Source organism: Nuphar pumila, chromosome 4 (assembly GCF_984573655.1).
Source record: "Nuphar pumila chromosome 4, dmNupPumi1.hap1.1, whole genome shotgun sequence".
Classification (NCBI taxonomy): domain Eukaryota; kingdom Viridiplantae; phylum Streptophyta; class Magnoliopsida; order Nymphaeales; family Nymphaeaceae; genus Nuphar; species Nuphar pumila.
Genome location: NC_143252.1, coordinates 113,875,131 through 113,898,961, shown reverse-complemented (window position 1 = coordinate 113,898,961; position 23,831 = coordinate 113,875,131). Strand labels below are relative to the sequence as shown.

At 36.5% G+C, this 23,831-nt stretch overlaps 1 protein-coding gene across 1 annotated transcript in view; it reads right to left on the bottom strand.

Moving 5' to 3' along the window:
* LOC149840667 (conserved oligomeric Golgi complex subunit 1-like) overlaps positions 1-23,831 on the bottom strand; it is a 32,372-nt gene that overhangs the window by 4,738 nt on the left and 3,803 nt on the right. The window contains exon 2 of the mRNA XM_090003248.1: positions 8,594-8,800. Coding sequence (XP_089859374.1) covers positions 8,594-8,800 — 207 coding nt within the window. The remainder of the gene's footprint in view (positions 1-8,593; positions 8,801-23,831) is intronic.

Here is a 23,831-nt window from a genome sequence, read left to right as displayed (position 1 = left end):
GAAGGATCTGGGTATGGTTAGATGTATCAAAGATGAAACGCAAAGGGTTTTAGTCAAAGACGAGGAGATTAAGGAGAGATGGAAAGATTATTTTGATAAGCTTTTTAATGGAAGTCATGCTCAGGATCTTGGAGACTTCTTTGTTCCTTTTCATGAGATGAATCGTGACTTCATGCGCAAAATTCAAAAGAAAGATATAGCAGAGGCTTTGAAGAAAATGAAATCAAGAAGGGCAGTTGGCCCAGATGGTATACCTATCGAGACTTGGAAATGCTTGGGAGAGAAAGGTTTAGAATGGCTAACAAATCTTTTTAACAAGATTTGGCGGACAAATAAGATGCCTAATGAGTGGAGGAAGAGTACTTTGGTGCCTCTATATAAGAATAAGGGTGATATACAAGATTGCACAAACTATCATGGTATAAAACTCATGAGTCATACTATGAAACTTTGGGAGAGGGTGATTAAGTCTAGGTTAAAGAAGGTTGTCATGATATCAGAGAATCAATTTGGTTTTATGCATTGAAGATCAACTATGGAAGCTATACATCTTCTTAGACAACTTATTGAGAGAAATAGAGAGAGGAACAAAGATTTACATATGGTTTTTATTGATTTGGAGAAGGCATACGATAGAGTACCTAGGAACGTTCTCTAGTGGACAATGATGAAGAAAGGTATTTCTCTCAAGTACATTAGTATAATTAAAGATATGTATAAAGGAGTAGTAATCAATGTCCGCACTTGTGGAGGGGTGACAACCAATTTTCCTATAACGGTTGTGGGTTACATCAAGGATCTGCTTTAAGCCCTTTCCTATTTGCTATAGTGATGGATGAGCTTACGAGATCAATTCAAGAAAATGTGCTCTGGTGTATGTTATTTGCTGATGATATTGTTTTGATTGATGAGTTTAGAGTTGGGGTTAATGCTAAGTTAGAATTATGGAGACAAACATTGGAAGCAAGAGGTTTTAAGTTGAGTAAGAGTAAGACAGAATATATGGAATGTTGGTTTAGTAAGCAACGAAGTAGTGATGAAAGTGTAGTGAAGCTTGGTGAGCAAGAAATACTTGTGGATGATTGTTTCAAATATTTGGGATTTATCATTCAAAAGTATGGAGAAATTGATGGAGATGTAAATCATAGGATAAAGGTTGGGTGGATGAAATGGAAAAGTGCAACTGGAGTGTTGTGCGCTCGTAGAATGCCATTGCGGTTGAAGGAAAAGTTTTATAAGACAACTATTAGGCCCGCTTTACTATATGGTACGGAATGTTGGGCTGCCAAGAGACATCATATTCAAAAAATGAGTGTAGTTGAGATGTGTATGCTTAGATGGATGTGTGGAAATACAATAAAAGATAAGATTCGGAATGAGGAGATACGTAAGAAGGTAGGCGTTGCACCCATTGAAAATAAGATGAGAGAGAATCGTTTACGGTGGTTTGGACATATTCGGCAAAGGCCTAATGATGCTCCAGTTAGAAGGATGGAGAAATGGGAAAATATATTAGTTAAAAGAGGTCGAGGTAGGCCTAAGAAGACATGAATGGAGATGATAGGAAAGGATATGAATGCTTTGAACCTCATCGAGGACATGGCATTGGATAGAAATGATTGGAGGAGAAGGATTCATGTGGAAGACCCAGAATGATTTTCTTTTTTGGTTCATATCGCCGACCCCAATTGTTTTGGGATGAAGGCGTAGTTGTTGTTGTTGTTGTATTGAATTGTTGCAGAAAATGACTATAGAGGCACAAATCAGCTTCCAGATTTGCAGTTTGCTGGTCAAACAGATTGGACTTAATTCACAAACTCAGAAGACATACATCCACGTTTAACATTATTAACAGTAAACTTCATAGTACTCCTGCACATGTACTATAGTGCAACAAGACCATGGATGTCAGGCACCAGCACAGCCATCCTAGAACTTTGCGAAAAATGCCAAGCTCCTTCAATTCCTGGACAAAATGAGTCCAATACTTAGACAAGTCATGTCTATTTTCACTAATTTCTTTGGGGGTTTTGGAAGTGTCAGTCATTTTTGGCATAGATGAGTACTAGAAGTGGTTGTGTAGTGTTGGCATTACGAAGAGATTTTGAAGTGAACCGAAGGAGAGGACGCATAGTTTTGGGTTGGGCTGTTTTACTCTCTTTTTCTAGTTACTTGAAGTGTGGTTTTGCTTAGAAAGGGCATTAAAACCCTTGTTCTGGACTTTCATGGTACTTGATGCACCCTAGTGGCTGGTCTAAAGGTTTGTGTGTATGTGTGGGTGGTGAATGGTGAAGGAATTTGCTAGTGGTAGCTGATTCTATTTTGACTTGGTGTGGGTCTTGATGGACATAGATATTCAAGTTTGGGTGCTGACATGACTTTTTCTGAGAGGAGAAACTTGTTTGGAGATGTATGAACAGTCTTTGTAAGAGGATGTGGTTGCTGAGATCCTGTGTTGGTGAGTGCTGAATATTCTGTGTTCGTTTAGAATAGGAAATGATCAAGGTAGCTACCAGGATTCTGCATAGAATTAACAATATGATAATATGGCCCTTCCACAAATGGATGTTTAAATACCTATTACAGATAGAATCCTACGTGGTAAATAGTATACTATCTGAACAAAGCCCCACGATGACCAATTAAGATTAGCTAGAAAGAAACTTTAGGTGTACATATCTAATTGATTACAAATATTTAAAATTTGTCATATACATGAATTTCCTGCTGCTTATTCTAATAAGAAGTTCTGAACACGATTGGATGATTTTGGCCATCATGTTGAGGTAGGTTTATCTGGATTACACTCCAAGTTATGGAATTTCTTTTCTTTTTTAATCTAGAATGATACTAGTTTTTTTTTCAAAATAGTCTTGGCACCGCCAAGGCTATTCTGAAATATTCAAAAAATAATATGTATTCGTCCTTTTTAGTTGCATGCTTTTTATTCTCATGAATCATTTAAGAGAGTTGATCATAACTTTTTAAAAGTCTAAGACATCCTTATAGTGCCAACCAATAAAAGGCATCAACATGGTATTTCTAACTTGACAGAAAAAAGAAATTCAAATGTGGTAAACTGTTAAAATGTAAAACTGTACATATATGTATATATAATAATATTATATTATTATATATATATATAAATACATTTTTAATTTCTTTCTTTTCTGTATTTTTTTTCCTTTATTTTTATTTTTTGTCTTTATGTCATCTAGTTCAGTTTGAACTAGAATGACTGTTGCTAGTCAAGTCCTGTCCAGACTTGACTAGCAATAGAGCTGTTGGACTGACACATTCCAACAGCTCTTAATAGAGCTGTTGGACTGTGCCCAACAGCTCTATTGAGTCCTCTTTCAGCTGTGTATATAAAGGGGTGCAGCCCCTCTTGTATTTCACTCCAATGCTTCTTAAGCAATTGGTTTTTCATATCAATAAAGAATACATTTTTATTTTTATTTTGTTTTCAGTTATACCCTTTTTAAGGGTTATGCTTTAGTGTCATTCTTGACACTTGCTCTTGTTAATCAAAGCTCGTGTTTCGAAGATCCCCATTTCATTTCATGGTATCAGAGCCGCAGAAGTACTAAATTTTGAGGAAAAGCTGACTCGGTTTCCGTGCCCGTTTGCAAAAGTGTTCGCCACTTGAAGAGAAGTGTTTTATCACTTCATTGGAGAAGATTTCACATCTTGTTGTATTGTTTTTTTTTTCTTTCTTTCTCATTTTCCTTCTTGTTTCTCTTCTATCCCTATTCTTTCTCTCCTTGTAATCGATGGATGACAATGATAAAGTCACCATCATGCCTATGAAACTAAGCGATACGAACTATGTAACATGGGCTTCAATCATGAAGCACCATATATGGGGAAAAGGCTTATGGGGGATTGTGGATGGTTCCGATTCGGAACCTAAGCTATCTCTTACTAAAAAGGAGGGAGATAAAGACGTCCCTCTATCGGAAGAAGAGAAAATCAAGGTTATTGCCTCATACGAGAAGAAATGGAAAGAATAGAGAATATCTCATGCAAAGATAATGTCATGGCTTATCAATAGCGTTGACATTAAAAAATGCTCAAGTCTTGCCAAATTTGATCATGCCGATAAGGCATGGGAATACCTTAAGAATATGTATTCCCTTAAAGATATTGCACACGTGTGCAACCTCCAAGAAAAAGTTTGAATGATGACACAAGGAGACAAAACTATTCGTGAATATTACAATGGGTTGTCCGAACTTTGGGAAGAACTTTCCCTTTTAGAACCAAAGTGGCATTGTGCCGAAGACATCGAGCTTCGTCAGAAACAACTCGATGTTGAACATTTTTACCAGTTTATCACTGGATTAAGGCCGGAATTTGAAGCCACTAAATCGGCCCTACTTCACCGGGGAAAAATTCCTTCTATTGTTGAAACTATTGAAGAGTTAACAATGGAAGAAAATCGTCTCCGGAAAGGTTCTTTAAAAATTGAAGATGATTCTGTTTTAGCCGTGTCTAGACCAGGGAATCATGTTCGATCATATAGGCCTCCTCACTTTAACCGACAAAATGGTGACTATGATAAGAAGAAAGTTATTTGTCATCACTGTCATGAACCGGGACACTACAGGCCACAATGTCCCAAACTTAAGGAGCTGAGAGAAAAAAGAGCTGCAATTGCTGGATCGGAGCCTAAAGATCAGGATGCACCAGTTTCCCTGACCCAACTAATGGAGATCCTTCAGCCTCTCATCAAAGGTGCCTCTTCCTCATCTGAAGCTTCAACCGGCGCAGCAGCCTCATCTTTTTCTGATTTAGGTAAAATTTCTTGGCTTCTTGACTCTGGTGCATCTTTTCATATGACCCCAAATAATCAAAGTCTATCCAAATGTGTTAAAAATAAAACAAGTGTGTCAAAGGTCTTTACTACTGATGGGACTTCTCTTGAAATAGAAGGAATAGGAGATTTTGAAAAATTTATAAAACAAAAAAATTTTTTATTCCAGAAATTAGAAATGTTCCCAAATTAAATTTAAATCTTTTATCTGTATCTCAAATTTCTGATTATGGGTGTAATATTTCTTTTTCTTCTCATGGTTGTTGGGTACAGGATCGCCAGTCAGGCAAGCTGATTGGGGAAGGCCATAGAGAAGGAGGACTCTATTACATGGATTTTTTGGAAATGCCGAAGAAAGCTTTTTGTTATAATATTCAAAAAATAGAGTTGGAACTGTGGCATAAGAGACTTGGTCACCCACATATAGCCAAAATCCAACATTTTCCAAATCTAGGGAAATTTTGTAACTTTGAATCATTTGATTGTAAAGATTGTATTCTCGACACAATGAAAAGATTACCATTTCAGAACAGAACCTTTTTCTCTTGAAGACCACTTGAATTAATACACTCGGATGTTTGGGGTCCTGCACCAGTAATTTCTAAAGGAGGATTTGTTTACTATGTTATTTTTGTCGATGATTTCTCCCGACATACGTGGATGTACTTTCTCAAACATAAGTCTGAAGTATTTTCATACTTTCAAACTTTTCATAATATGGTTAAAAACAAATTTCAAAATGATATTACTATTTTTCGCACAGATTCAGGGGGAGAGTTTTTATCCACAGATTTTCAAAATTATCTTAAATTGCATGGCATCACACATCAAAGATCTTGTCCTTATACACCTCAACAAAATGGACTGGCAGAACGAAAACATCGCCATATTATAGAAACCACTAGAACTTTATTAATAGCAAATCAAGTCCCTAAAGACTTTTGGGCAGAAGCTGCCTTAACTGCCACCTATCTCATTAATAGGATGCCATTTTCTTCGTTACAAAATATTACTCCCATTGAAAAACTTATGAACATTTCTCCAGACTACTCTAGATTAAGAATATTTGGGTGCAAATGTTTCATATTTACTGACAAAAATGATAAACTTTCCCCTCGTGCGATTCCCTGTGCCTTTTTAGGATATGCTGAAAACCAGAAAGGTTATAGATGTTTTGACTTCAAAAATAATAAACTATATGTGTCTAGAAATGTTTCCTTTCTTGAAAAGGAGAGCTTCTTTGATTTTAGAAAATTAAAAGACGTCACTGAGTACTCCTTTTTGCTAGATCTAACATCAACATCTGATGAATATGACCTTGATTGTAACTTTGATGATGATCCAAGAATTATTGATCTTAATGTTGAAAATGAAAAGTTCATAGAGATACTAGTATTCAATATTCCAGGCGACAAGAGTCTAATACTCCATGTGCACTTGAGAAATATTCTAACATTCCAACTAGACAATCATCCCGAATCTCGAGGCCTCCAGAAAAGTTTGTATCATACGAGTCTTTCTCACCCACATATAGGGCAGTTATTGCATTAATTCACTCATATGAAGAACCATCCACATATTTTCAAGCAAAAAATGATATCAAATGGATAGAAGCCATGAAAGTTGAATTAGATGCACTTGAAAAGGCTTCTACATGGAATATTCAAGATCTTCCTCCAGGGAAGAAAACTATAGGATGTCGATGGGTTTATAAAATTAAAACCAAGAGTGATGGTACTCTTGAAAGATATAAAGTCCGTTTAGTAGCCAAAGGTTATGCCCAAGAATATGGGATTGATTATGAAGAAACCTTTGCTCCGGTGGCTCGTATGACTACTGTCCGAACCTTAATTGCCTTAGCTTCTATCAAAAAATGGTCTATTTTTCAAATGGATGTCAAAAATGTTTTTTTAAATGGAAAGCTAGTTGAAGAAGTATATATGGAACCCCCTCCTGGTCTAAGTATTCCTAAGGGTAAAGTCCTTCGCTTAGAAAAAGCTCTTTATGGACTTAAACAAGCACCAAAAGCTTGGTATGATAGGTTTAGTCGTGTTATGATTGATATTGGTTTTCAATTCTGTTTAACTGACACTGCTTTGTTTATTAAGAATTCTGATGCAGGGATCATTGTGCTTCTTCTCTATGTGGATGATATGATCATCACCGGAAGCGATAAACAGGGAGTTGAAACAATCAAAACACTTCTTAAATCTCATTTTGAAATGACTGATTTGGGCTTGTTGAGATATTTTTTAGGCATTGAAGTTGCTTATTCTCCTAGAGGATATTTATTATCTCAGACTAAATTTGCTTTTGATATTATTTTCAGGTCTGGTATTACTGATGATAAGAAAGTTGACACTCCAGAAGTTGTTAATGTTAAAATGAAGATTGATGATGGAGAACTTCTTGCAGACCCTACTCCTTACAGACAGCTTGTCGGGGCACTTTCCTATCTATCCATTACCAGACCAGATATAGCACATGTTGTTCATACAGCAAGTCAATTTCAACATGCTCCTACTTCTGTTCATATGGGAGCAGTCATGCGTATTATCAGATACATCAAGTCCTCTCTTTCACGAGGACTTTTCTTATCTTCCTCCTCTTCTCTTGATTTAATTGCATATACTGATGCTGATTGGGGAGGTGATCCCAATAACAGACACTCAACCACTGGCTTTTGTGTCTTTTTAGGGGAATCATTAATCTCGTGGAGGTGTAAAAAGCAGCATAAGGTATCTCTCTCATCCACCGAAGCTGAATACAGAGCCATGGCAACCACGACCATGGAAGTAGTTTGGCTCCGACGACTGCTTGCTGACATGGGAGTTGAAGCAACAAAGGCTTCACAAATGTGTTGTGACAACAAAAGTGCGATCTACATTGCCAGTAACAGAACATTCCACGAACGCACCAAACACATCGAAATGGATTGTCACTACGTCAGAGAGGAATATCTACACGGGATAATTGATCTGCCATATGTCACTTCAGAATATCAGTTAGCAGACCTCTTTACAAAGCCTCTCGCTGCTCCCCGATTTCACTTTCTCTTAGACAAACTTTCGCTCATTGTACCGTAAGTTTGAGGGGGAGTGTTAAAATGTAAAACTGTACATATATGTATATATAATAATATTATATTATTATATATATATAAATACATTTTTAATTTCTTTCTTTTCTGTATTTTTTTTCCTTTATTTTTATTTTTTGTCTTTATGTCATCTAGTTCAGTTTGAACTAGAATGACTGTTGCTAGTCAAGTCCTGTCCAGACTTGACTAGCAATAGAGCTGTTGGACTGACACATTCCAACAGCTCTAAATAGAGTTGTTGGACTGTGCCCAACAGCTCTATTGAGTCCTCTTTCAGCTGTGTATATAAAGGGGTGCAGCCCCTCTTGTATTTCACTCCAATGCTTCTTAAGCAATTGGTTTTTCATATCAATAAAGAATACATTTTTATTTTTATTTTGTTTCCAGTTATACCCTTTTTAAGGGTTATGCTTTAGTGTCATTCTTGACACTTGCTCTTGTTAATCAAAGCTCGTGTTTCGAAGATCCCCATTTCATTTCATAAACATCCAATAAAAGCTAAGTTCACCGAGTTTTTTTCCCTTAACAGTTTTTGAGATGTCAAGGTGGTGCTTTGTCCTTGTATATCTTAGTATTTTATGTGGAGTACATATAATGATAAATAAAAGAAGTCAATGATAGAGCATTATAATACATAGCTTGCAAAATAGAAAAATCCAGAACAGCATTTTATATACCTTTTCCAGTAGTGTCTGAGCAAGATTGTGCAAGATAACTTTGTCAAGTACATGGCCTCCAACTCTATGAATCTCCTGGCATGCTTGAAACAAGAAGGCAGTGACATACAGCGAAGGCATCGAAGGAACGGCGATTTTCAACTCCTCCAAAGGAAGGTCTTTAGACTCTTTAGACTGATCTTGTTTGATGATAGTTTCTTCCCAGCCCTAAACAAAAGGTTAAAAATAGATTACCTATATAAGGACAAGTAGATTGCACAAACAGAAGAAAATGAGAACCATAATGTGCTTCAACTAGTGATTTAACTTGAAAATGGGAAATGCCCATTGGGCATTCAAACATCTCCATATCCTCCAGAAAGCTACCAACATGTACCTATAACAACAGCATTGGGAGTGCAGACATTGGACAGTCTGCAACTTTATAGGATCATGCAGGTAACTACAGATTTATTTACACCACCAATCATCCTTTCAGATAATTAAAATCAACATAATGATGAGTATATAGCACAAATGGTGTAATATAAGCCCTTGACTTCGTGAATAATAGATGAAATTATGAGCCTGTCTGGGCTAATTGGTCAAGCATACCCAGATCACATCAAGCTCCATTGTGCCTAAAAGAACTGTCAAAGGCTGAACTAGGATGTCAAAATCACATGAAATGAATGTTCATCAGCAATAGTTTCTCGTTAGGTCCCTTTCTGCTCTCTATGTACATGGATCCACACATGATCAACCTGGTCGCTGCCTCTTTATATCAAAGGTTTCAGCTTTGCTAGGTATTCAATGATATCAAAAGATCATGTCATGTATGTGGGAAATATAAGTCCACGCAATTATGAAATATTTTGATCCATTTACCACCCATATTCTGTGAAGAAGAATATAGACATAAGGATGATCTTTCCTTAACCTTGTGGGACATGGATCCCAACATACTTTGCAAATCAAAATTCTCAGTCCCATGGGATGGACTTTTATGTTCCACCAACAAACATGTTACATAGGTAAAGCCTGATATACAGAATAATCCTTCAGAAGTCTTTAGTGGTTGCCCCTTCCAGTTCCTTTTGACAGTTCAAAGAAGTAGCTTGAATAAATAACACTTTGCCTAATGCCCTAAACAAACAAAATACAGCATATGAAATTAACAGAATAACATATGAAACAAAATACACTTTGTCTAATGCTTATTTAGTTTTAAGTTTCAATTTTAAGAGCATAACCTTTTCATTTCATACCACAAGAATAACATGGATCATATGTTTTAATCTATGTTACTTTGGACAATCTGACATGGGTGCCAGTGTGGGATCCAGGTACGAAGTGTCAAATACAGCAGGTCTTGAAAAACTAGAAACGTGAACATGGCTATATATACATAGATATTTATTTGTTTATATTTATATTATATTTATAAAGAGAGAAGAACTAATAAAAAACTAAGTGTTAAAATCTATCAGAAAATACACATCCCTTTTTGGTTGAGTTTTGATCATTGATGATCTATATGAAATATAAATATGTAGGTACAAAAATTGGTCTGTTTTTCCAAGACTGGATACTTCATGTCCAAGACACTAAAAGTGTCAGACATGTGACACATATTTACTTTTGCTGGACACTTACAGCTTAAAAACCTGTATCTGTGGTGTGTCCAGCCATGTCTGTATCCAACACTGACACCACAAGCGTCCAGAAGTGTCCACATAACATAGGTTTTAATAAGTTAAACATAGTACATATTTTTCCCATTTCATTTTATTTTTCACTAGTTTCTTTCTTGTTTAATTTCTGGTTCAATTCTTATTTCGTTTCTCATTCAATTTCCTTTTCACTTTCTATTAGAATCATGTTTTATCACTTCCTACACGATTCCCATTTCATTTCCTGTTCTATTCCTGTTTCACTTCCAAGTCAATTCTGTGTCTTGCTTCCTATAAAATTAAATTGCCCCACTTCTCGCTTCTGCTTCTCAGTTTGGCAACCTTGGAATCGTGTGTGCACACGCACATGTACATGTATGAGAGAGAGAGAGAGACCATTGTTAAAATATGTAATCTCATATGTAATCTTTTTGTCTTTTAGTCTAGTTATGTGTTCTCGTTAGATTAGGATAAATGTAGTTAGGTTAGATTTATTTTTTTGACATTTTTGGACCTCACTACTTTTTGACTAGGTGTACTAAGAGAGTCCTTTGGACTCCCAACGGCTCTATTTCCCATTTGTAATCTATAAATATGGGGATTGCTCCCCTTTGTAATACATCTTTTGTGTGGGTGTTCTCCCACTTGAATGAAATATATTTTTCTCTTTGCTGTGCATATCTTTTTTGGGGGGTATTTTGTAAGAACTCTAGTGGTTCTTGTGAGTGTGTACTATTTATGAACCTTTGTGGTTCGTGTGAGAGATCCTTTGTGAGTATCATTTCAAGATCTGATTGTGAACTTCATTTTCTTACATGGTATCAAAACCGTTGTGATCAAGCTATTCTTTTTCGGTGCATTGGGAAGCATGCCACTCAAGTTTGAAAAAAAAGAGAGACGTTTTTCAAGTATATGTGAAGTTGTGTTCATGCAAAGCTTGGAGGTGTGATCGTACCTACGATCCGTGGTGGGGTACAATCTCTATACTCTATCTTCTCTACTTCTCTTTTCCGTTTTTACTTTCTTCTCATTGTTAACCTTGTAAAATGGATGACAATGATAATGTCACCATTAAACCCATTAAACTCAACGATTCAAATTATGTTACTTGAGCTTCAATTATGAAGCACCTTATATGGGAAAAAGGGTTGTGGGGATTAGTGGATGAGACCGACTTGGAACCTAAACTAATCCTTACAAAAATTAGAGGTGAGAAATAAGTACCTCTTATAGAGGTAGAAAATACTAAAGCCATTATCACTTACGAGAAAAAGTAGAAGGAATGGAGAATGGGATACGCCAAGATCATGTTTTGGCTCATAAGTAGTATGGATATCAAGAAGTGTTCAAGTCTATAGCACATGGGTGCGGATACGGGTGCGGAGTAATTTCAAAAAATTTGGACATGGGGACAATGCTATATATATATATATATATATATATATATATATATATATATATATATATATATATATATATATATATATATATATATATATAAGATTGTAAATTTTAAAGAAAAAATAAAAAAAGTAATTCTATTAAAGTAACAAAACAAACTTACCAAAATATAACATATAAAGAAGCTTGTGAGTGTGATAACAACAAAACTTATCATAAATGGACAAAAATAGACTTGGTCAAAGTTGACCGAGTCCAAAATTAATTTTAATAAATTGCTAAAAATAGACTCGGTCAAAGTTGACCGAGTCCAAAACGTGGACGAACTCAGTCTTGGTGCATTGATCGAGTCTAATACTTAGTTGACCGTGTTCAAAACCGCACCCATATCGGGGCGTGTCGACGCGGGTGCGTCGACCTTTTAGCCGATTCCGTGCAACTTAGGTTCAAGTCTTGCAAAATTTGAACATGCTAATGACGCTTGGGATTATCTTAAGAGAATGTATTCTCTTAAAGACATTGCACATGTTTGCAATTTACAAAACTAAGTTTGGAATATGATCTAAGGGGACAAATGCATTAGAGAATACTATAATAGCTTGTCTGAATTGTAAAATTGTCTATGAAAAGACAATACACATACGAGCACAAAAAATATGGAAAAGATGTGCACGAAGGCACTCTCACAACACTTGAACAAATACGCAAAAGCGTAAAAACAATAAACATGCACAATGGCATGTATTTTATAGAAGGAACCGAATGCTTGAGACTCTCAAGCTTAGGAAAAACAAGAGGGGATCACCCCTATTTATACAAGAAGAAGAGGGTGCAAAGGGGCTCCCAAAGGAGTCGTTGGGGAGCCCCCAACGGTCACTTTTGTGACCGTTGGGGACCCCCCAACGACTCTATTGGGGGATCCCCAATGCACCTTTTGTGAAAAAGGTGAAAAGAAATAAAAAATGAAAAACAAAAAAGATAAAAAATAAAAAGAAAAGATACAACATATTCCTATTGGAATATGCGCAAAAAGGAAATTTACAATAATACCCTTATTGGGTGAACAAAAAGAAAATAATATATAAATATATATACTTATATATATAGAGATACATATACATATAAATATTATATGTATATGTATCTCTAAGTATATAAGTATATATATTTATATTTACATCAACGATTTTAGGAGGAGATACATTTTAACACCCCCCCTCAAACTTACGGTGTGATAATCGCAAGTTTGCCAAGGAGGAAATGAAATCTGGGCGAACATAGAGCTTTGGTGAAGAAGTCAGCAAGCTGATACTCAGACGTTACGTATGGTAGATCAATGACCTTCTTCAAGTATTCTTCTCTGACATAATGACAGTCCATCTCTATATGCTTTGTTCGCTCGTGAAAGGTGTGATTCTTGGCAATATAAATTGCACTTTTATTGTCACAGCACAACTTTGTTGGTTCTCTGATAAACACTCCCATATCTTCCAAAAGACTTCGAATCCATACAATTTCCATGGTGGTAGATGTCATGGCTCTATATTCGGCTTCAGTGGATGACAGAGAGACCTTTTGTTGCTTTTTGCATCGCCATGAGATCAAGGACTCACCTAAGAAAACACAGAAACCAGTGGTGGAGTGACGGTTACTAGGGTCACCTCCCCAATCTGAGTCAGTATAAGCAAGCAATTTCAATTCAGAGGAAGAGGATAGAAATACTCTCTTACTTACCGTTCCTTTCAAATATCTGATGATGCGGAGCACAGCACTCATATGAATGGTTGTAGGAGCATGCTGAAACTGACTCGCGATGTGTATAGCATGTGACAAGTCGGGTCGAGTAATGCTAAGATACATTAAAGACCCTACCAACTGCCTGTAAGGAGTAGGATCGGTTAGAGGAACACCGTCGTCAATCTTCATTTTTGCTCCCACAACTTCAGGAGTTTCGCATACTTTGTCATCAGAAATACCTGACCTATCAATAATCTCGCAGGCAAGTTTAGATTGAGATAGAAAATAACCACGTTGCGAATAGGCAACCTCAATTCCAAGAAAATATGTCAGAAAACCTAAGTCTGACATCTCAAATTTTGAAGTCAAGACGGACTTAATACCCTTGACTCCTTGAACATCATCACCTGTTATTAGCATGTCATCAACGTAAAGTAATAAAATAACAATCCCTGCATTAGATTTTCTAGTAAACAAAGCAGTGTCAGTATAACACGATGAAAAACCATTTTCCAACATTACACTGGTAAATCTATCATACCAGGCTTTGGGGGCCTGCTTTAAGCCATAGAGAGCCTTACGAAGACGAAGAACTTTATCCTTAGGAATTATCATGCCTGGTGGGGCATCCATATATACTTCTTCGTTAAGATCACCATTTAAAAAAGCATTTTTAACATCCATTTGAAAAATGTTCCAATTTTTAATAGATGCAATAGTAATAAGACACCTAACGGTAACCATCCGAGCTACAGGGGCAAAGGTTTCTTCGTAATCAATTCCATACTCTTGCCCATACCCTTTAGCAACTAAGCGAGCTTTATACCTTTCTAAAGAACCATCACTCTTAGTTTTAACTTTAAAGACCCATCGACAGACTATAGTTTTCTTTCCTATAGGTAGAGTTTGAAAATCCCAAGTTCCTGCCCTTTTAAGAGCATTAAGTTCACTTTGCATGGCTTCTTGCCATTCTATACATTTTTTAGCTTCTGCAAAATTTCTTGGTTCGAAATAAGAGTGAACAGCACTAAGACAAGCCCTATATCGGGGTAAAAAAGAATCAAACGATACAAAGCGAGTTGGAGGTCTTCTATTTCTTTCAGATCTTCTATGGTCAAGAGGAGTGGAAAGCTCACTATATTGATCAATAGCACTTCTAAAGGTGTCTTGGTTTCTACGAGAGTAGGTAATAGGCTCACTTGGAACTCTACTTTCTGGATCATTATGTTCACCAATATCTTCATCATTTTCCTCATCATGGTTTAATGATACATCATCATCACTGGATATGTCATCATTACTAGATAACAAGTCGAATAAGAAGGAGTAATCAAAATTTTCTTGTTGAGAAACATTTTTTTCAAAACCACTCTCATTTTCTAAAAAGGTTACATTTCTAGAGACATATAGCTTATCCTCTCGAAGATCGTAACAACGAAACCCTTTTTGAGTTTCGGAATAACCAAGAAAAGCACAAGGGATAGCCTTGGGTGAAAGCTTGTCATTCTTATCCGTAAGTATGAAACACTTACATCCGAAGACCCTTAACCTATTATAATCAGGTTCAAGCTTATGTAATATCTCAAAAGGAGAAATTTTACCTAATAACCTAGATGGTAGACGATTTATTAAATAAACAGAAGCAAGGGCTGCTTCGGCCCAAAAGTTTTTAGGAATATTTTGAGATATAAGAAGAGTCCTAGTGGTCTCAATAATGTGCCTATGTTTTCTTTCAGCCAACCCATTCTGTTGAGGTGTTTTAAGACAAGACCTTTGGTGAATAATACCGTGATCCTCAAGATATACCTTAAATTGATTGGAGAGATATTCTCCCCCAGAGTCACTTCTAAAAATCTTTATGTTGCTATTGAATTGATTCTTAATCATTGAGTGAAAATTTTTAAAACATGAAAACACTTCATGTTTAAACTTAAGAAAATATATCCACGAGTAACGGGAAAAGTCATCCACAAATATTACATAATAAGAAAAACCTCCTTTTGAAACAACAGGTGCGGGTCCCCAAACATCTGAGTGAACAATTTCGAAAGTTTTGGAAGAGAACATAGTTCTTTGCTCAAAAGGTAAGCTGCGCATTTTTCCGAGAATGCAGTCATTACAAGAAAAAGAGCTTTTACATAGGTCTTTTGCAAAATGTAAATATGATAACTTGGTGATATTAGGATGACCAAGTCTTTTGTGCCATACATTTATATCCTTATGTCGGGCAACATTACACAAAACTTTTGAAACTTGAAGAGATTCCATATAGTATAGATCTCCTCTTCTAAAGCCTTCCCCAATCAATTTCCCGGACTGGCGATCCTGTATTAAGCATTTGTCACAAGAAAATTTAATATCACAGCCATGGTCCGTGAGTTGAGAAACAGAGAGGAGGTTTAAGTTAAGTTTAGGTATAAATCTGATTTTTGGAATAGAAAACTCTTGAGTTTCAAAATTACTTATTCCTTTAATTTCAAGGGAGGTTCCATCAGCAGTGGAGACATAAGATGGGGAACGGTTTTTCAAATAATAGGAAAGTGACAAAAAGTTTGGGGACATATGAAAAGATGCACCAGAGTCCAAAAGCCAAGAGATTTTACCTGGAGGAGAAGAAGTGGATACGGCCGCACCGGAGGTAGATCCCTTGAGGAGAGGTTGAAGGGCTTCCACTATTTGATTTATAGAAAGAGTCCCACTTGAAGATGTCTCATCCTTCTGTGGTACACCAGTGGTAGCCATAGCTAGAAGTCTCTTCCATTTAGGACATACGGGTTTGATGTGTCCCGGTTCTTTACAAAAATGACAAATAGTTTTGCTATAGTCCCTTCTTCCTCTTTGACCACCATTTTCACCTTGATTTTGGAATTTAAAATGAGGGGGACGATAGGTTTTTACATTGTTTCCGGGTCTTGATACGGCATTGACCTCACTATGTTCTTCAATATTACAAGGGACCACAAGGACATTTGGTCCTTGTTTACATAAATTCATACGAGTCTCTTCACCACTTAACTTAGTGAGAACATCTTCAAGAGAAGGGGGAGTGAAAGAGGAGAGAAGAGATGACCTTATTTGCTCAAATTCGGGCCTTAGCCCATTTAAGAAATTGAAGAACCGATCTTCTTCAAGTTGCTTATGACGGAGCACAATTGCCTCTCCACTCCATTTTGGTTCAAGCATTGCAAGCTCATCCCAAATAGAGGAAAGATCGGCAAAGTATTCCCTAATCGTCATTTCACCTTGGGAGAGAGAGATAGCCTTCTTTTGAAGGTAATACTTATGAGAGAGATCCCTTGAGGTGTACATTTTTTCAAGATAATGCCAAGCTTCCGATGCCTTTTTGAATTTAATAATGTTGGCATTAATCTTGGTTTCTACGGATGAGAAAAACCATGAGAGAATCTTGAAATTCTTCATTTCCCATTCATCGTGTTTCTTGGAGTATTCTTCAAGAGCTTTGGTTCTTTCTTCTCCCTCAAGAATCTTGATTTCGCCTTCTTTTACTATGGTAATCTTGGGTTTCGGTTCCGGAATTGTGCCAAGAACATATCCCCATAGGCCTTTCCCTTTTATATGAGCCTCCATATTTCCGGCCCAAACATGATAGTTAGACCCATTTAATTTGAAACCAAGAGCAAAATGGGACTCTTTTTCGCCCATTAGAGAGAAGAGAGATAGAGAAAAAAGCGTACCAACACAATATTTCCAACACCAATTTTGCACAAGATTCTTCTAAAATATTTGAGAAGAAAGATCCACCACTTCAATCTTCAAGGATCGGAAGGCACGTTTTTCGAGGCACTCGAAAAAAGGAGAATCCCACGATCTTCAATAATCAACCTTGCTCTGATACCATGTAAAATTGTCTATGAAAAGACAATACACATACGAGCACAAAAAATATGGAAAAGATGTGCACGAAGGCACTCTCACAACACTTGAACAAATACGCAAAAGCATAAAAACAATAAACATGCACAATGGCATGTATTTTATAGAAGGAACCGAATGCTTGAGACTCTCAAGCTTAGGAAAAACAAGAGGGGATCACCCCTATTTATACAAGAAGAAGAGGGTGCAAAGGGGCTCCCAAAGGAGTCGTTGGGGAGCCCCCAACGGTCACTTTTGTGACCGTTGGGGACCCCCCAACGACTCTATTGGGGGATCTCCAATGCACCTTTTGTGAAAAAGGTGAAAAGAAATAAAAAATGAAAAACAAAAAAGATAAAAAATAAAAAGAAAAGATACAACATATTCCTATTGGAATATGCGCAAAAAGGAAATTTACAATAATACCCTTATTGGGTGAACAAAAAGAAAATAATATATAAATATATATACTTATATATATAGAGATACATATACATATAAATATTATATGTATATGTATCTCTAAGTATATAAGTATATATATTTATATTTACATCAACGATTTTAGGAGGAGATACATTTTAACATGAATTATGGGAAGAGTTGGCTCTTCTCTAACCAAAGTGGCATTGCCCACAAGACATAGAACTCCGTCAAAATCAAATAAATGCGGAGCACTTTTTTGAATTTATTAATGGACTAAGATCAGAACTTGAAGCTACCAAGTCCATTCTCTTTCATCGAGAGAAGGTTCCCTCAATAGAAGACACTATACAATAATTGAACATGGAGGAAAATAGGTTCAAAAGTAAAATCATCAAGAGTGATGATGACTCGGTTCTAACCGTATCTAAACCGAAAAACCATGCTCGCACATACAAACCTCCAAATTATGGGAGGATAAATGATGAGAAACATGAAAATGATTTTGAAAAAAGAAAAGTAATTTGCTACTATTGCCATGAACCGTGACACTTGAAAACTTATTGTCCAAAACCGAAGAAACCATATAAAAAGAAGGTTGTCTCTGTTGGACCTCCTCAAGAATCGAGTGAATCATCTATCGGAAGTATGTCCTTATCACAATTGGTGGAAGCACTTCAACCATTGCTCAAAGGAACATCTTCATCCGCTGGAGCCGCCGTCTCTTTCGTGGGCATCTCTGATCCTGGTAAAACTCTTTGGTTTCATCATAGTTAGAGGGTTCTACATAGAAGTGTATTAAAGCAATATAGGCTTGATATTGTGGTGAAAAAGACTCATATGACACAAATTTTTGGGGATCTTTGGACACTCTAGACGACTTCCTAGTAGATACTTGTTCTTGTCCTTTAGTATATTTTTCGAGAGTAGATGATTTCTCTACATTACCACGCCCAGAGTACTGAATACAATATGGATGATCACTAAATGATTCTACATTCGTCATATCAAGTTGCTCTTCTGGACTCTGATCTAAAACATCTTCATCAATTTTTGGAACTAGGTCCAACAAAAAAGAATATTCATCCTGATTGAGATGGATTGTCACTACGTGCGAGGAAAATTTCTACATGACACCATTGATCTTCCCTATGTTTCCTCAGAATATCAATTGGCAGAATTTTTTACCAAACCTCTCGCTGCTCCTCGATTTCACTTTCTCTTAAACAAACTTTTGGTTATTCAACCGTATGTTTGAGGGGGAGTGTTAAAATATGTAATCTCATATTTGTAATCTCATATGTAATATTTTTGTCTTTTAGTCTAGTTATGTATTCTAGTTAGATTAGGATAAATGTAGTTAGGTTAGATTTATTTTTTTGGCATTTTTGGACGTCACTACTTTTTGACTAAAGTCAAAAAGTAGGTGTACTAAAAGAGTCGTTGGACTCCCAACGGCTCTATTTAGAGCCGTTGGGAGCCCAACGACTCCCTTCTTAGCCTCTTATTTGTAATCTATAAATATGGGGATTGTTCCCCTTTGTAATACATCTTTTGTTTGGGTGTTCTCCCACTTGAATGAAATATATTTTTCTCTTTGCTTTGCATGAAATGAAGTGCCAAGTGAGAGAGGCGAAATCTCCAAGAGAGAGCACGGAAGCAAGCACATACACAAGAAGCCACTAATGGGCAAAATAAACCACAAAAAGTGTCAAGCACACAAAGAAGTAAAAAAATATATTTCACTCATGAAATGCTTCATAAGAAGCTTAAGAAATACATGGGGCCATGCCCCTTATTTATACACAGCAAGGGACCCAAGGAGGGGCTCCCATTGAGTCGTTGGAGTCCCTCCAACAGTCATATTTATGATCGTTGGAGGGGTCCAACGACTCTATGTGGACCCCTCTCAAATAAATAAATAAAAGAAAAAGTAAAAAGTAAAAAAGAAAAAGAATAAAAGGGAAAAAGAAAAGAAAGCATATCAATGATATGCGTGTACAAGTGAAATGACAGAATTACCCCTATCGGGTATTACAAAATAAATATATATTTATATATGTAGATAGACACATAGACATATATATGATAATATATATGTGTATGTGTCGTAAATCTATATATATATATATATATAGATATACATCATATTTTAACACCCCCCCTCAAACACACGGTGAAATCACCGAGAGTTTGCTAAGAAGGAAATAGAAGCGAGGCGATGGCAAAGCTTTGGTGAAGAAGTCCGCCAACTGATATTCGGTAGGAACATATGGGAGTTGAATGGTGCCCCGTAAGAACTCATCACGAACATAATGACAGTCCATCTCAATGTGCTTTGTTCGTTCATGAAAGGTGTGATTGCTAGCAATATAGATAGAGCTCTTGTTGTCGCAACACAGCTTTGAAGGAGTTGAGAATGAGACACCCATATCTTGAAGCAGGCTTCTTAACCATACAATCTCAGTTGTGGTAGTGGCCATCGCCCGATATTCTGCTTCGGTAGACGAGAGAGAGACTTTATGTTGCTTCTTACACCTCCAGGAGATGAGTGGCTCACCAAGAAACACACAATAACCTGTGGTAGAAATACGATCATCGGGGTTACCCCCCAATCGAAGTCAGTATATGCAAGTAAAGTAAGAGGTGAAGAAGAGGATAAGAATACTCCCTTAGTTATGGAATTTTTTAAGTATCTGATAATCCTCATTACTGCTGCCATGTGAATAGTAGAAGGAGCAGTCTCAAACTGGCTTGCACTATGAACTGCATGTGAAATGTCGGGTCTGGTGATAGATAAATATGTCAGAGATCCAATCAATTGACGGTAAGGCGTGGGGTCTGCTAAAGGAGTGTCATCACTGGCTCTCATCTTGGCATTGATTACTTCTGGAGTCTCCACCCTTTTGTCATCTGTCAGCCCAGACCTAACAATAATGTCAGAGGCAAGCTTCATCTGAGATAGGACATACCCCTTGGGGGAGTATGCAACTTCAATTCCTAAGAAATACCTTAGAAAACCCAGGTCAGACATATCAAAATTTTTCTTAAGAATATTTTTAATAAGGTCAATATCTTTCTTATCATTACCTGTGATAATCATGTCATCATCATATAGCAACAAAACTGTTATGTATTCATTAGAAGATTTAACAAACAAAGCAGTATCTATGTAACATGAGGAAAAACCATTATCAATAACTACTTTGCTAAAAAGATCATACCAAGCTTTTGGTGCTTGTTTAAGACCATAGAGAGCTTTGTTCAATTTTGAAATATTTCCTTTCCCAATTTCAAGACCCGGCGGAGGGTCCATAAGAACTTCTTCACACAGAGTTCCATTAAGGAACGCATTTTTAACGTCAAGTTGATATATCGGCCATTGCTTGATGGAGGCTAAAGCAATTAAGGTTCGTACACTAGTCATTCTGGCTACAGAAGCAAAGGTTTCTTCATAATCAATCACATATTCTTGGGCATAGCCTTTAGCAACCAAGCGAGCTTTGTATCTTTCTAGAGACCCATCACATTTGGTTTTGACTTTATATACTCATCTACACCCAATTGCTTTTTTTCCTAAAGGTTGAGGAATAATGCTCCAGGTTTGGGCTTTGTTAAGAGCCTCTAATTCGATTTTCATAGCTTCAATCCAATGTGGATGATCTTTAGCTTCCTTGAATGAGGTAGGTTCATGATACGAATGTATTAACATGAGACAAGTCCTATAATTCGGAGAAAAGGATTCATAAGACACAAACTTTTGTGGTGGCCTACTAGTACGAGAAGATCTCCTAGGAGGATTGTTGTCAATAGGTTCTTCTAAAGAGAAGTCTTGAGAGTATCTGTCAATAGCAGGTTGATGTTCATTTTCTAACCGCCGGGTATATACATTTATATCATTAAGATTTTCATTTTGGGAAACATTATCATATTGTGGTATATCATTATGATGTAAAATGCCATCACAAGTAGTATCACAAATAATTGCCTCTGATGACTCAAATCTAGGAGCTAAGTCAAATAGAAAAGAATAGTCAATGTATTCCCTAGATGTGTGGATATCGAAACCATTTTGTTCTTCAATAAAGTTTATATTTCTCGACACATATAGTTTATTGTTTCGAATATCATAACATCTATAGCCTTTTTTATTCTCATCATAGCCAATGAACACACATTCAAGAGCTTTAGGTGATAATTTATCTTGTCCTTTACTAAGTACGAAACATTTGCATCCAAAGATTCTTAGTCTATTAAAATCTGGAGTAATTTTAAATAATTTTTCAAAAGGTGAAACATTTTTTAAAGAAGAAGAGGGCATACGATTTATAAGATATGTTGCGGTAAGAAGAGCTTCGACACAAAAGTTTTTAGGAACATTTTTAGACACAAGAAGAGTTCTAGTGGTTTCGATTAAATGTCTATGTTTTCTTTCCGTAAGACCATTTTGTTGCGGAGTTTTAGGACAAGATCGTTGGTGCAAAATTCCATTTGTTTTAAAATAATTTTGAAACTCTTTAGACATGTACTCACCTCCCGAGTCAGATCTAAATATGGCTATATTGTGTTGAAATTGATTTTGAACAAGAACGTGAAATTCTTTAAAATTATTGAAGACATCGGATTTATTCTTAATAATGTAAACCCATGTGTATCTAGTAAAGTCATCAATAAAAGAAACATAGTAAGAATAACCCTCTTTGGACATAACGGGTGCCGGTCCCCAAACATCGGAATGCACAAGTTCAAAAGGCCTCTTTGACACGAAATTACTATGTGAATATGGAAGTGAGTGAAGTTTCCCAAGAATACAATCATTGCATGTAAATGTATTTGTATTACAAAATTTTTCCAAAAATGAAAAGAGGTACAACTTGGAAATACTAGGGTATCCAAATCTCTTATGTCAAGTCTCAATATCTTTAGATTGAACATGATTACAAAATGATTTGGATGGCAAAGACAAAAAATTCATATAATAAAGGTCCCCTCTTCTATGGCCTTGCCCAATCCGCTACTCGGACCGGAGATCCTGCAGATAGCAATGGGTAAGTGAAAAAGAGACATTACACTCAAAATCGGTAATTTGCGAAACGGAAAAAAGATTTACATTGAGTTTTGGAATAATCCGGATTTTGGGAACAAAAAATTCTTTGTTTTGGTCATAAGTTTTCTCAAGATTTCCAATGCCTTCAACATTCAAGGATGTTCCATCGGCGGTGGATACATATGATTTAAATTTATTGAGACTTGGTTTTGACAAAAGTGATGCATTTGGAGTCATATGAAAAGAGGCACCCGAGTCAAGAATCCAAGAAGTCATACCTAGAAAGGAGGAGATGGCGGCACCGGAAGTGGAAGGTGAAGATGATGATGTAGAGGAGTTCATCTTTATAAATTGTTGAAGAGTTTTGGTTAGATGAGCGATGGACTTCTTTATGTCACCATCCTTCTTTGAATCTTCATTGATGATTGGAGGAGTTTCTCCCATGGAAGCCACCTTCTTTTTGAATTTAGGGCAATCCGGACGAATATGGCCTGGTTCATTACAATTGTGACAAATGATTTTTCTTCCTCCACCACCATTATTCTTCCAAAAATGTGGAGGTTTATATGATCTAACATTGTTGTTGGGTCTAGACACGGCATAAACTTCATCAACATATCTTTTCAAGGTCAAACGGGTTTCTTCTTGACATAAGTCAGCTAAAATATCACTTAGAGGAGTAGAGGCCCTATGGAGAAGAGATCCTCTAAGTTGCTCAAATTCGGGACGAAGCCCATGAATAAATTGAAAGAACCTCTCTTTTTTCATTTGCTCTTGTCTCATGGCAATAGCACTTCCTTCCCATTGCGGTTCGAGAAGAACAAGCTCATCCCATAAAGAGGATAGAGCACTATAGTAGTCTCTAATACTCATATCACCTTGCTTGGTGGCTCTTACCTTTTCTTGTAGAAAGAAATGCCTAGCAAGGTCTCTTTGGGTGTACATGCCTTTCATAAAAAACCAAGCTTCATTAGCCTTCTTGATTTTTTTTGCACAAATCTTTAATTCGACATTATTCATGAACCATGCTAAGATTTTAGCGTGCTCACTTTCCCAATCTTCCATTTTAGAAGAGTAATCAAGAATAGCATTTTCTTTTTCTTCT